Source organism: Marmota monax, unplaced genomic scaffold (genome assembly GCF_021218885.2).
Source record: "Marmota monax isolate L192 unplaced genomic scaffold, Marmota_monax_Labrador192_F-V1.1 WCK01_AAM20220418_F8-fsc00142, whole genome shotgun sequence".
Lineage (NCBI taxonomy): Eukaryota > Metazoa > Chordata > Mammalia > Rodentia > Sciuridae > Marmota > Marmota monax.
The window spans coordinates 1,450,787-1,464,864 of NW_026692025.1; the positions used below are offsets into that span (position 1 = coordinate 1,450,787).

Consider the following 14,078-nt stretch of genomic DNA (forward strand, 5'->3'; position numbering starts at 1 on the left):
TGGGACTTGGAAAAGATTAAAGTCCATGATGTACTGCTGCTCTCTTCTTCATCTTCCTTGCACCCTCTCAAGACCCATTGCTCAGGTGGCCCCAAACTGCAGTAGCAGCCTCTGTGACTTTGTTGGTTTTGGCAAAGAGAAATTATATTTATTTCACAGGGATGGAGAAGAAGGGGAGACATGGCCAAAGCCACAGTGGGTGGGACAGGTAGGAAGCTGACTTCATGCAGGAGACACTGAAGAGACAGATGAAGCCTCTGTTCTGGAGGCGCTGGAGAGTTCAGAGGTATCATCAACCTTCTTTCCAAAAAGCTGCAAGATACAGTTTCTAAACTGGAAGGACAGAAAGCATTATTCAGCAAAGCAGAAGGGGCCAGTGTGCAGTTCTAAAGGGCATTCATTGTCATCTCGATGGTTTCACATCTTCCTATTTCCCACTCAGAATCCTATCAGAGGGTTGGAGGAAGGCTTAGGTCATTTCTTGTACATGGGAGTTGTTTTAATCACTTGACCAAAATACCTGACAAGAACAACTTATAGGAGGAAAAATTTATTTTAGGTTGACAGTTTTAGAGGTTCAGTCCATGGCCAGCTGAATTCATTAGTCTTGCCCTGAGTTGAGGCAGAACATCATGGCAGAAGGGCCTGGCAGAGAAGGCTGCTCAGCTCATGGCAGCCAGGAAGAAGAAACAAAAGGAGAAGCTGACTACAAAGACACAATCCCCAAGGGCATGCTCCCAGTGTGCCCATGTGCATACTGTTACCAGCTAGTAGTACATTTATATTATTGACACATCAAATAGATTAATCCATTGATGAGGATATAGCTCTCATAATCTAATCATTTCACCGCTGAACGTTCCTGCACTGCCTAACACATGAGCTTGGTTGGAGAATCCCTCATAGCTAAGTCATAACATTTGATGGACATCTGATTTAACTAATTTAGCAGTTGATGGTGACTTGTGTGAGTTAAATTGCATTTCTCAAAGATATGTTCAGGTCCCAACACTGAAACCTGTGAATGTGTCCTTATTTGGAAACAGGATCTTTGAACATGTAATTAAGATGTATGTGAAGATGGGGGTTATATTGGTTAGGGTGGACCCTAATCCCATGGCTGATGTTCTTATAAGAAGGGGAAAATTTGGGCATAGTGGCACAGACACAGAGGGAAGAAGGCCATATAAATGTGAAGGTAGATTGGAGTAATGCATCTTTGAGTTAAGAAACACCAAGGATTGCCAGCAAACACCACAAACTAGGAGAGAGGTACAGGGCTCATTCTCCTTCAGTGCCTTCAAAAGGAACCAACCCTACCAACACTTTGATTGCAGACTTCTGGCCTCCAGATCTGAGAGAGACTTAATTCTTATTGTTATAATTCATTAAGTTTGTGGTAGTTTGTTATGGCAGCCCCAAGATACCCATGCAATGACCAAATACAATGCTAGTTAAGGAGACCATGCACACAATGACTGGTTTCTAAAGTGTCTGGCAAGAGGCTTATAGGCATTTTAGTAAATATGAATGTGATTGTGATCTTATTTGTAGCCCATCAATTTTAGGATTAGGTAAGGACTAGGTCAACAACAGTCCAGCCACCTCCCTCATCTCTTTACCAAGAAAGTCTTCTGGTAACAGGAGGGTACTTCTGTTTGCTGGTTGATTCCTGAAGAAATCTGGGTCATGATAATTTCTCAATTACATCTCATATCATTACTCAACTACCCATGATGCTTTGAGAAATTCGATCAAAATTACTCCCTAAATATTTCAGCCCTATTCTTGATTACCTCCAGCTCCCTCTGTCATCAAAATTCTAAAAATAAAAAAGATGATTATTGAAATTAATAAGAAACAGGTTGATCAGCAGAATGGACTCAGCTAAAGAGCTGACAGAGAAGGCTAAGGAATTCAGTCAACAAATGCATTTGACATCTACTTACTGAGTGCCTACTATGTGCCAGACTCTGTGTTCTGGGGGGCAGATATAGCAGTGAAAATAAGAAAAAAAACCCTATGTCCTCACAGAACTTCATTCCAGAAAATTCTCTCAGAATGCAGCAGGACAGGATCACAATATGGAAAGGGTGAAAGCAAAGTTCAGAAGTCTGGCAAGATTCAGAAGTATAGACATCTGTCTAGAAGGGGGAGCTCTAGAAGGCAGAATGAAAAGAATCAGGTAGAGAGAGTACTTGGCAAGATAGTTTAGGATTCCAAAAACTGAAACCAGATCTAAAAAGAGATCCTCCTGAAAGAGAGGAAGTGAACCAGAGATCAAATTGTATTCTCTGGGCATGGACATGCCAACAAGACAGTTCTCAGGAATCAATTACAGAAACAGTCCTACTTACTATTAAGAAGTTACCAGGAAGAATGGGTGCTTAATGAATGTCTGGCTTAATACAGTCAGGGACAAGCTGAAGGGGATGGAGTCATGGGGCAGCTGTTAAGATGGAAGAGCAGATCTGGGGGTGTAGCTCAGTGATGCAGCACTAGCCTAGTGATGCAGCACTTGCCTAGGCAACTTCAGTCCCCAGAACTGCAAAAGAAAAAGAGGACAAAAGATGAAAGTGGAAAGAACAGTGGATTGGAAGTCAGACATTGAGTCTGGTGAAATGGGAAGACCCTGCAGAATTTTCTGGTTACTATCAAGTAACAGCTGCACCTTAATGAAATGTACATGATGGATTCAAGGAAGAGTAAGGTGAGCTGCACTTAGAAGATGATGAGGTCACCTGTAACCTACCAAGAGAATCTAGGAGTCATGTGCAACTTTCTACCAAAGCCATATAGGAATGGTTTCCATTAGGCAAGACCATTGCAAGACCAAAGTGTGTTTCCCCCAAAGTAACCCATGAACACTCTTAAATTATTGGTCAGTACAACAAAGAAGAACTTGTTTTTGTTCTTACAGGAAGACAAATTCAAGAAGTTACAGTTTGAAAGTGGAAAAATAAAGAGAAGAATGGAGTCTGTAAAACCAAGAATGGTATCCTTAGGGTCAATGTAGAGGAGTTCACTGAATCCTAGAGCATTTGAATTCCAGGAGAGCCCCTGAAGCTTGATGACCCTAGTAATAATACCTAGAAGAGGGAAGAGCTTATAGCACACAAGCATGTTGGGAAGTATCTCCCTCTGGCTGAGATGAGAAATGGATTCCAGAGTATGTGCCTAAGACTTTTGCTAATGGCCAGATGAATGACTGGCTGTAGTTGGGTCACATGTTTAGCGTTTTCCTACTCATTATCCTAGAGGGTCATTATCAGGCTTCTCAAATCCTCTGTGGGTTTTTTGTTGAAGACATGATTCCAGGTAGGAACCCTCACTGGGTTCTTGTGGGGTATGTTCTTGTGGAGTTTGATGTGCTTATGGCATTTCTTACCTGCCTGTTCATAAAGACGTAGATAACAGGATTGTAGATAGTGGCACTTTTGGCAAAGTAGGCTGGTACGGCAGCCACCAGAGGGTGGAAGGCATAGCCAGGGTTGGCAGTAGCAAAGCATGCAAAGGAGGCGTAGGGCCCCCAGCAGAGACAGTATGCAAGGACCATCACCACCACCATGCGCGTCACTTCCTTCTCAGCCTTCTGGGTGGACTCGGATTCTTTCTGCTGCTTCGCCACCTTGGGGAGAGAGGAACAGTGAGTGGGGGAGTCACCTGGGGTTCTGTATTTGTTATTGCTTGGGCAATAGTCAGGGAGGCAGCAAGAGGAGGGTGACCTAGGGCTAGGGAGATGAGGGTAGGAAGAGATGGTCACCTGCTACCCCAACCCTGCTGGAGGTGGCCAGCTTTCACCTGAGTCCTGCCTGGGGCAGACACCAAGGCTTGGGCTTTGAGATAGTAAGCAGCTGTCCTGGCCAAGGATGACTCTTTGAAGGTCTTTGGATTTATCCTGGCAGGAGCTTTGGAAAGGAGAATTAGAGACTAATCTCCTTAGCCTCATCTAATCACTTATCAGAAGTCCCCTCCTGTGCTCAGGTCTGAGTGGGGGCCTAAACAGATCACCAGAGGGTCAAGAATGAAGGAGTGAGGGCTGAGGATGTAACTCAGTAGGCAAGCACTTGTCTAGCATGTGTGAGGCCCTGGGTTTAATCCCCAGCACTAAAGAATGAAAGGGCTAACATGGTAGGAAATGGCGGGGGAGGCAAAAGCAGCCGAGGTTGCTCTAGCTAAACTAGAGGTTGGCAGGGTGCCCAATGGTAATACCAGAGTCACACATGCAATTCTCTCAGGCTTTCTAGAACAGGATTGGCCAGACTGCAGACAAAGGTTGTGCAGCCACCACCTCTACTTCCAGAACATTTTCACCACCCCAAAAGACAACTGCCCTGGATTCTTTGTCTTCATCCATACCTGATGGCAGGTAGCTAACTGAGTTGGGATGAAAGAAAATTTATGAGGGCTGGGATTGTGAGGTCTGGGACAGCAGGGCTGGGCCCCACAGACCCAGAGCTAATACTGCCCAAGCCATGGTTGGATACCTGTAGGAGCCAACTAAGTTGGTTCTGATATGTGAGCGCCAACCCAGGGGACTAAATTGCAGCCTCCAGCCCAAGGCATTGAGGTGATGGAGCTTATCACAAGTCCATGGCTTCCTCTAGGCAGAGCTTGTAAGCATCTGCTGATCCGATTTTGGACATAAGCAGCTTCACAAAGGAAAGGCACCACCCTGGAGGGCTTTCTGCTACCTGTGTCAGGCAAGGTCCCCTCAGTTAACAGATGATATGTGGAGATGGAGCTAATGATAGGGGAGTTGGTAGACAAAGGGACAACTTTATGGTGTGGGTAAGACCACAAGGGGAACACAGAGCTCTCAGTATCCCAGGACCCAATCTTAATCTTCTCCTTTGCTCTTATTTCCTGAAGGGGCTCCCTAGTGATAATCCAGCTGCCATGGGGGTAACATTGGGGGGGGGGTGGCTATGTATGGCATCAGCTTTCCAGGGTAGAGGGCCAGACACAGGAAGTTGGAGAGTAGGTCTAGGGGACAAATGACACTCTCAAGTGTACTCCTTGGTCCACCCCAACAGCCCTGTGAAAGGGATAAGGATGCTCTGGTGGCTTCACTCCATGAGAGAACTGTCCTGGGTCAAGGGAAAGACTCAGCTCTGCTCCCTAATTGGAAGCAGGAGGGCAGGGCAGTCTCTTCCCATCCTGCATGGATGAAGACAAGGGATCCAGGGCCAAAATGGAACCCTGGGTGTGCACCCAAAGGAACTGCCTGATTCACATCACCAGGTCTTAACATTTTCTTATAGGGGTGGAATCCACTTATCTGAGGATTTAAAAACAATAGTTTAAGATTCTCAGTGGACTGGTTTGAGAGCAGAGCAGCTTGGAGGCAGGAGAGTACACCAGGTAAGCCTCTGTCTTCACCCAGACACCCTGCCAGCCAGGGGTGAGGTCAGGAGGGAGGGGGACTTACTGCTCGGATGGCCAGCCACACTTGGAGGTAGCAGAGAATGATGATGCTGAGTGGGATGATGCAGCAGGTGACCATGAGGACCATCATGTAAGACTGCACCCCAGGGTATGAGTTGCCACTGAACACGTCTGGGCCACAGGATGTCTTCAGGCCATAGGGCCAGTACCTGAAGAGAAGGGCCAGTGGCCCATCCTGATGCAGGCTGGGGCAACCTGGGACCCCCAGCCCAGGTACACTCCTAACTTGCAGTTTTTAAATTGAGGTGAAATTCACATTACAGGAAATGAACCATTTTGAAGTGAACAGTTCAGTGGCATTTAATATTCACAAGGTTGTGCAGCCACCAACTCTACTTCCAGAACATTTTCACCACCCCAAAAGACAAGCCTTGGGTAGGATTTTGAAACTTTTGCTTATTCCAAGGACTTACACCTTCTCTCTTTTTATCTGGTTCCAGAAGATTTTCATCACCCTATTACACCTCTTTTTTTCAAAGGGAAGGCAAGAGTTCCTCTTGTTCTGATTTAAGAACTGCTGTGACTACCTGAATTTTTATTTCTCAGGTCAACTAGGCCATGACTGTAAAAAGGGAGTTGCTCACCAACTGGCTATGCCCCAGAATGATGGAAGCTTCCCAAAGAAAGAGGCTTCCCTCTCTAAACATGACAAGATTTTATTCTTAAGATTGTCATGTAAGATGGCAAATGTGTCATCTGTGTCCTGTCCCTCCTGATCAAATATCTGTCATTTACTCATAAATTAGGGTCTTCTCCCAAAGAATCAGCCTGGCCAGGTTACAGATGACCTACAGGCCCAGGTGTACCTACATCCTAAGAAGCTTCTGAATGTGGGAAAGAGGCAGAAAGTATGAGAAAGGTCTAGCACAGAGCTAGCAAGAGGGCCCTGGAATCCAAACTTGCCCAGCATCAGGGACCATTTCTATATTGCAGCCAATCAAATTCATGTGTATTGCACACTTGAAGGAGTCTGGGGAGAATCTTGTGCTTCCCTTCACTTTATGCACAGGAAATGATTTGCCCCCAAGGTTACAAAGTCTGATCCTTCCCACTTGGCCCTAAAGGAGCCAGCCACATTTCTGGCTCCCTTGCACTCTTACCTGCTCCAACCAAAGATGGGTGGGGCTGTCCACACAGCAGACCAGATCCAGGAAAAGGCAATGCCCACAATAGCCAGCTTGGCATCAAATCTCACATTGCCAAAGGGCTTGCAGACCACCAGCCACCTCTCCCAGGAAATGATGGCCAGGGACCAGAGGCCTGTGATCCCTACATGGGAGAGCAGACAGAGGGGGACTTTGAGACAAAGCAAAGGACAAACAGCCTCCAGCATCACTGTTTCCTTGTCAGAGTAGCAGACAGCTTTCAAAATCAAGCATTTCCCCTCCAAATTGCCAACTTAATTCTCCAAAAAAAGTGTTTTCAGGTCCTGAGTGCAAAGGGCTTCTTTCCCCACCTTGCCTCCTCACCAGCTCTAGCAGCTTAATTCCATCCCTGCTCCACCTTGTTACTCTCCTCTCCTCTCCCCTTTTCTTTCTTTTTTCTCTTTCATTCCTTTCTTCCATCCTTTCTTTCTTTCTTCCTTTCCTTTCTTTTTAATGTCAACTGCTTTTCCTCTGCAGCAGGCGCTCAGAGCTCTCAGTTTGGCTATTTAAGTTTCATGCCAGCCAGTCATGCGATCCTGAGGCTGGCAGCTTAGAACTTCTGGAGCTCACTCAACCTCTGCATCCCATCACCAAAGAGGAGACAAGAAAGAACCATAGCAGCTGATAGGCCTGTACTTTTTCACCCTTGGGGGCCCTGTTGGTACTTCTTGTCCTCTTTGTCACTAGTCCTTCCTTCCTCTGATACCATCAGTGGAAACTCTGATGGCCATATCCATACCAGCATGACTCTGAGATGCTGTTGTTCCAACTAAGAGCAAGGAAGTGGGCTGTGTCTAGTAACCTGTGCCCCTCCTGCCAATTCCAGTTCCTTTAGGCATTTGGGAACTGCTGAGATCCCCCGCAACCAACCAGAGTTGGGCAGGTGAGACAGCCTTCCATCTCCTGCCTTTGTCCCAGAGGTTGGCACACAGAATTCCGGGCTCCATGACCTGAGGTGGAAAAGCAGCATCTTTCATTTCATTAATAGACACTTGTCATTTCCTTCTATTGTGAATGTGGCAGTATTAGCAATACCCAGAGAAGTCATAGTTGTTTTCCTATTACTCTACAGAGGTGGTGGACTTTTTTCAAAACATCACCCACATTCTTTACTACACTGGAATTTTAGTGGTTGTCAGTGCTGGGGATCGAACTTAGGGGCTTCATGCATGCTAGGCAAGCACTCTATCACTGAGCCACATCCCCAGTCCTCACTAAGACTTTTAATAAATACTTTTAATACTTGTATTTTAGTGAAAGACTGTCACTAATTAATATTTAATACTTTGAAAATTATTTTTCAATATAATGAGCTGATTTTATAGTCCTATAGATATCATTTCATGCATTTACAAGTCTTCCCAGAGGGCTAAGGGTGTCCTCGGCACTAAAACTTATGCCAAAGTGCACCCATATGACTCAAGAACACGCTGTGAGGAGCCAGGTGGGGTGGCGTGTGCCTGTAGTCCTAGGTATTCAGGAGGCTGAGGTGTGAGGATCACTCGACTCCAGGAGTTTGAGACCAGCCTTTTGGCAACATAGAAAGGAGACCTCATTTCAAACAAAACAATACAACAACTACAGAAACACCATGAGAAAGGCAAGTAGGAAGACCTGGCACAAGCAGAGATAGATGATGCAAGGGGCACCTTGGGAAGGGAGATGTAGCCAACAAAGCACACACCTGCCACAGAAAGCAATGGACTCAAGGGATGGAGTTTCTCTCTGTGACTTTACTCAGTCACTTCACTTCTATACCACTGGGAGAGTGCTGGCATGTGGGTCAGCACCTCCTTGGTCTGAGCCATCATTTGCTAGTGTGAGGCAAGAGGCAGGGAGTAGGCTAAGAAGAATGGCCAGGAGGCAAGAGCAGGAGCAGCTTCTGGTGGATGTTGGGTGCCTGGTTAGGCAACTGGGGTTTTAGTGAGGCCCATTGGTGGGTCCCCCATCTCCAGGCTCCTCGTCCTGAAATAAAGTCTCTACTCCTGAGTATAACATTCATGGATTCCAAGACTTAGACCTTCCCACTTCGTGTCTGCTCAAAAGAACCACAGCGCTGTTACTCTGCTCCCTGGACTGTCAACCTTCCATGCCCGCTCCTTACCATTTTCTCCTCTGAGAAGACTAAGAGGATATCATGTGCTCACTATGTTGGAACAGTCCCCCTCCCCAGCAAAGAGCCTGGCATACTGGTACTTCTTGGCCACTGTTTATGAACCTGAGCCATTTGTGGCCCACAAGGATATTAGTGATGGAAATGAAGAAAAGGGTCTGTGATCTAGTCTTGATATCCCCAAAGCTGTAATGAGAATCTTGTCTTTCCTTAGGGGAAGCATACACTGTGTAGGCAACCAAGAGGCAAAGGAGTCTGGCTTGAGAGATGGGATGAAACGGCACACATCTCTGATTCAGGTGGGACTTCTGTCCAGGGTGTCAAGAACCCTCCCCTCCTATACTGTTCTGAGATTATCTGGCCAGCCACACAGCCCCAAAGTGGTTGTCCCCCAGCAGAGGATGTCTCAAGAGTAGGAACTCATGGTGTCTTGGACTCAAGCAAAGAGTATGAAGTGGGTGCTCAAATGGCAGCCTCCACAACCCTGGAAGCCTGTCTTCCCACTCCTGTGATGGCCTTGACCCAACTTCCCTTGTGGGTCTGCCTCCCTTCATATTTGCACCACACACTCACACACACTATGGATGCACCTCAAGGTTTGTCATGTGGGGGTTTTCTTTACACACACCAGGTGGGGTCTCCCTGGCTTACCACACACGGAGACAGTGTAGCCCTCCACAACACACAGAGGGTGGCCCAGTACGAAGTAGCCGAAGAACTGGTTCACAACACTGATGGTGCTGGCAATGACGGTTTCTGCTAGGTCAGCGATTGCCAAGTTCACCAGGATCCAGTTCAGAGGGTGGCGCAGCTTCTTGAACTTCATGGTGGCCACCAGCACAAGCCCATTAGTGAAGACGGATGCAATAACCACAATGATCATCCAGGTGCTGGTAATGTGGTACACCCATCTGGGAGCAATGTGGTAATTGGGGCCTTCAAAGGGGCCTGGAGGCAGGAGGTAGAATAGAGAGAGGAGTTGGGCAGCAGCATCGCCCACCTGCACTGGTGCCCCAATTCCACCTTTCCCTCCCCTGTCAGAGCCTCTCCCACTGAGCCCCCACCCACTTCCTGCCCATCATCCTCGCCTTTGCTTATTCTCAAACTAGCTCCCCTTCTTCCTGTTTCTCAAGTTAGAGGCCATTGCATGATGGTTACCTACACTGGCAACCTGAAACAAAGAACAGAACTCCTCATGGTCTCTTCCAGTTGCTGATCTGCAGCTCCCAGTAGTTGAGTCACCACTTGGAGTGACAGTTGCATACCATTGCTTCTCTGCTTCCCTATCCCTTCTCCCCATCCCACCTCTTATGTTGCTTCCAGTGCATGCTCCATGTCCTTTGGTTTTTATACCTTTGCTCCCAGAGTCCTCTGTAAACCCAGCTCGGATGCATTTGCCTTCCAGAAGCTTTTCCAGATTCCCCAGCTAATGTCACTTCAAAGGCCCACTTGGGAAGCCAACCAACCACTCCCTTGTATCATGTTCTAGCACATATTGTGGGTGACCAGTTGTCATCATCTGAATTGTGCGTTGCCACAAATTCATGCTTAGATCTTAACCCCCAGGGTAATCTTAGGAGGAGAGGCCTTTGGGAGATAATTAGGTCATATAATGAGGACACAGCAAGAAGGCAGCAGTTTGTAACTGGAAAGAGGGCCCTCACCAGAATCCAACCAGGCTGGTTCCTTGATTTATAGCCTCTATAACTATGAGGAATAAGTTTTTATTGTTTAAAAGTCACACAGTCTTTGGTAATTTCTTATAGCAGCCCATACTAAGACACCAGTGTACAAGTCTTATCTTCCTCACCAAAGACTGTGACTCAATCATCTTACATATAGTGTCCAACGTAACATAGGTGCTCAGAGAATGAATAAGTGAATGTGTTATGAATTGAATTGTTTCCCCCTCAAATTCATGTGTTGGAGTTCTAACTTCCAGCACCTTAGAATGTGACCTTATTTGGAGATGGAGTCTTTATAGAAGTGATCATGTTGAAATGAGGTCCTAATCCAATAGGACTGGTGATCTTATATAAAGGGGGAAATTTGGACGCACAGAGAGAAGGCCATGTGAAGATGAAGACAGAGATTCCATAAGCCAAGGAATGCCACAGATTGCCAGCAACCACCAGAAACTAGGGGAGAGGCATGCCTTGATTTCAGATTTCTGGTCTCCAAAACTGAGAGACAATACATTTCTGTTGTTTAAGCCACTCAGATGGCGGCACTCTGTCATAGAAGCCCTAACAAACTCAGAATAAAAAGGAGAGTAGTTCACTTTATTATACTACAGAGGTTCTATACTTTTTTATTTAAATAAACTTTTTTGCCACCATGACTTTGGGCAGAATACTTTGAGGGATTTCAAGCCTCAGTCTCTGCTGCCATATAATAAGGCCTCACGGCATCTAGGAAAACATCCATGGAGAGCCACCTGTACTTATCAGGATGCTTCAGTTGTGTGTTGCAAAAACCCAACCCAAAATAGTTTAAGGAAAACAGAGCTCTCCTAGCTATGGCTAGGAGAGACAGGGAAATCTCACCCCCAGCACAACTGGGCCCCATGATGCCACTGTTTCCCTCTGTGCAAGCATTCCATTGGTTTCTCATACAAGGACCTCCTAGAAACCTTGCACAGGAATTCCCAAAACCCCCTATACAAACTGTGCAGAAAGACCATTGACAACAGTCTCTATACAAAAGGAGCAAAGCAAAGCAATGAGCCTTCCAATAGACCCAAGAACAGAAAACCCCAAAATAGCCAACACATCTTACCCAGAAAGTAGAGCAGATTAATTGGAGAAAAGCAGCTGAAACTGGAAAGTGTTTTGAAAACTCCAGTGTGTAGACAAGTGAAAGGACTGGAACAGTCTAGATGCTAAAGTCTCTCAAAACAAGGCAGCCAAGGACCTTCCCAAATAACTGATAGAGTCTAAACTGAACAGAGCAGGCACAAGTGGGGCAAAGGAGGACCAGGTCTGAGCATCAGTGGGGAAAGGGGAGGGAACAGGAGCTTCTAGCTGTGCTACCAGAGTGAGTGTCTTGGTCTGCTCCTCTCTTCTGAAAGTTCTGGAACTGGTTTCATGAAGAATTGAGCAATAGAAGAGTATCAAAAGTCAACTTCCAAGCAAATTAATTCTAAGAAATGTAGGAAGGCCTAGGGATATGGCTCAGTGGCTAGTGCTTGCAGAGCATTCCCTGGGTTCTATCCTCAGTACTGCAAAACAAACAAACAAAAACAAAGAAAAGAAAGAGAAATAAAAACGTACAAAGAGGAAGAGAATCTGGTGTGGATGCGACAGGGAATATGGATCTCTTCAAATCCACCTTGTATTGTAGATTTTTCTTTGTAAACTTATAACTACTTTATTACATAATATAAAACAAAATTAAAATTAAAAAGCAACCCCTGATTATCAAAAACAAAATAAATGAAACTAATGAAATAAATGAAACTGCCTATCCAGTCAGTAATATAATCCCATAGAGAGGGACTGTTCTAACAAGACAGAAATCACACCAGTGTGACTACATGACCTAGTAGCAAATACCCTAAGGATCAAAAGACCTGTACAAATGCTAGGTTTTTGGTAATCATGTTATTGGTAGTAATGTTGGTATCCTTATTTTGAGATGTGTGTGTGTGTGTGTGTGTGTGTGTTATGAAATAGAGCAAATGAGTAATCACATGATGCTCCACTCCAATTCCTGAACAACTGGATTCTTAGTGGAAGATAAAGGAGACACAGATGTAAAACACACTGGCCTCCACTGGTGAGCCAAGTCATTATTTGGGGAATGGAGAAATAAAAGGAAAGAATCCAGTATTTATCCTCTCTGTTATATTCCCTGTGCCCCTAAGGAGCCCAAGAGTAGAAATAGGGCCTTTATCAATGTAGTCCAGCTAGTCAGTGAAGATTAGGAGTCAGTATGTTTGACATCTCCAATGCTTTGCTGGGTCTGAGAACTGAGTTCCAGCAACCACTCACACCCCCAGAACAAGTGGCCCTCCTAATAAAGTCAGCTTGCCAAAACACATCAACACACCAACCTGCCTCTAGCCAGACCTTCAGATCAGCTACCAAAGCACAGGAAAATGATAATGAGTTCAGTGGGATATTGCTGACTCAAGACAGAGGTGAGATTTTGAGGATGGACCTGGAGATGGGTGCCAGGGGATAATGGTGTCACTAGCCTCCTCAGTGCTTGGAAGGGCCCACATACAAAGCTTTTTGCCTGGGCAACTTCCAGGGGCAGAGCTTGGGCTGCCCTGATGAGACTTTTCACCTTTTGATTGGGCTGTGCCTCTGTGTACTAGGACTGTTCAAAATGGAAAGCCTGCCCCAGGCACCAGTCACTTCTCCCCAGAAGTGAGCACTCAAAGGCTGTGTGCCCTACACACAGAATTGGGACAAGATGGCTGCGAGAGTCTCTTTCAACCTTAAGGTTCTCGAAGTTACTCGCTTTCTGCAGTTGCCTCCCCCAGCTTCCCCATTGGTTGGTGGGTTGGTGTATTGCTCCAGGCCAGTCCTCCAGCCTCCTTGAAGCTTCAGGAGGTGTAAAACCAGTTCCTTCCCCAGGTAGGGGCAGCCGCCAGAGAGTTTTATGTAATGAAAGCCCACCAGCAGTGTAGACAATGACTAGAGACCATAAAGAAAGAGTTTCTGAATCCTTCAGTGGACATGGATTCTTATCAGCTTAGGGAAGCCTATGTGGTGTTTGAAAATGCATCTTTCATAGTACGGTGTCATTTTATATCGGGAAAACACCCCCCCATTCATGTCATCATGAAAGCTAAGGGAGATGGTGGGATGTATAGAAGAGAGATTCCCTGGAGTCAGGAGGGTGGCTGGAGGCCCCCAGTGCAACCACCCTTGCCTGACGGTCAAGCCTGCATAGCACCTCTCGCTCACCTCTGGTGGCGTTGCTGTTGGTATAGGTGAAGATGCTCGACTGGGTGCTGTCCTCATGGCTGTCTTGCGGCTGCCCACCTGCAAGCCTTTGGGGGTCCCACCGCTGGGCCATGGCTGTGGAAAGCCCTGTCACTGATGCCTGCCAGCCCTGAATACTGCCTGGGGGTCATGGCGCTTTATACCAGCCTATGGGATCAGCCCAGGCCTCCTCACCTTAAAAGCTCCCAAACTCTTCACCATCTGATCTCTTAATTGGGCCGAGGACTTAGACCTCCTCCTCCCACCCCTCTTCCCTGCTCCTAAGGCCAGCCTGCAAGGGCAGCTCAGAGGGATTTGTTGGCAACTAAACTCAGACCCCCCACCCCCCGTGGGCTTGCAGAGGTGCCTATGGGGCCCTTGATCACGTTTATGTGTCTTCTCTTCTCTTGTATTGTGCAATACCAACTGTTAGGTCAG

General features: G+C 46.4%; 1 protein-coding gene across 1 annotated transcript; it reads right to left on the minus strand.

Annotated features, from left to right (window-relative positions):
- Positions 1–222: 222 nt before the first annotated feature.
- LOC124097630 (medium-wave-sensitive opsin 1) lies at positions 223–13,734 on the minus strand. The gene is made up of 6 exons (XM_046452142.1): positions 13,623–13,734; positions 9,358–9,654; positions 6,549–6,717; positions 5,432–5,597; positions 3,389–3,628; positions 223–333 (listed from the first exon to the last, which is right to left on the minus strand). Exons 1-6 carry the CDS (start codon positions 13,732–13,734, stop codon positions 223–225), a joined length of 1,095 nt encoding a protein of 364 aa, XP_046308098.1.
- Positions 13,735–14,078: the final 344 nt, after the last annotated feature.

Coding starts and splice junctions, on each gene's coding strand:
- LOC124097630 (XM_046452142.1), bottom strand. CDS start 13,734: ATGGCCCAGCGGTGGGACCCCCAAAGGCTTGCAGGTGGGCAGCCGCAA. Junction 9,655..13,622: donor CAACAGCAACGCCACCAGAG/GTGAGCGAGAGG, acceptor TCCTGCCTCCAG/GCCCCTTTGAAGGCCCCAAT. Junction 334..3,388: donor ACGTCTTTATGAACAGGCAG/GTAAGAAATGCC, acceptor CTGTCCTTCCAG/TTTAGAAACTGTATCTTGCA.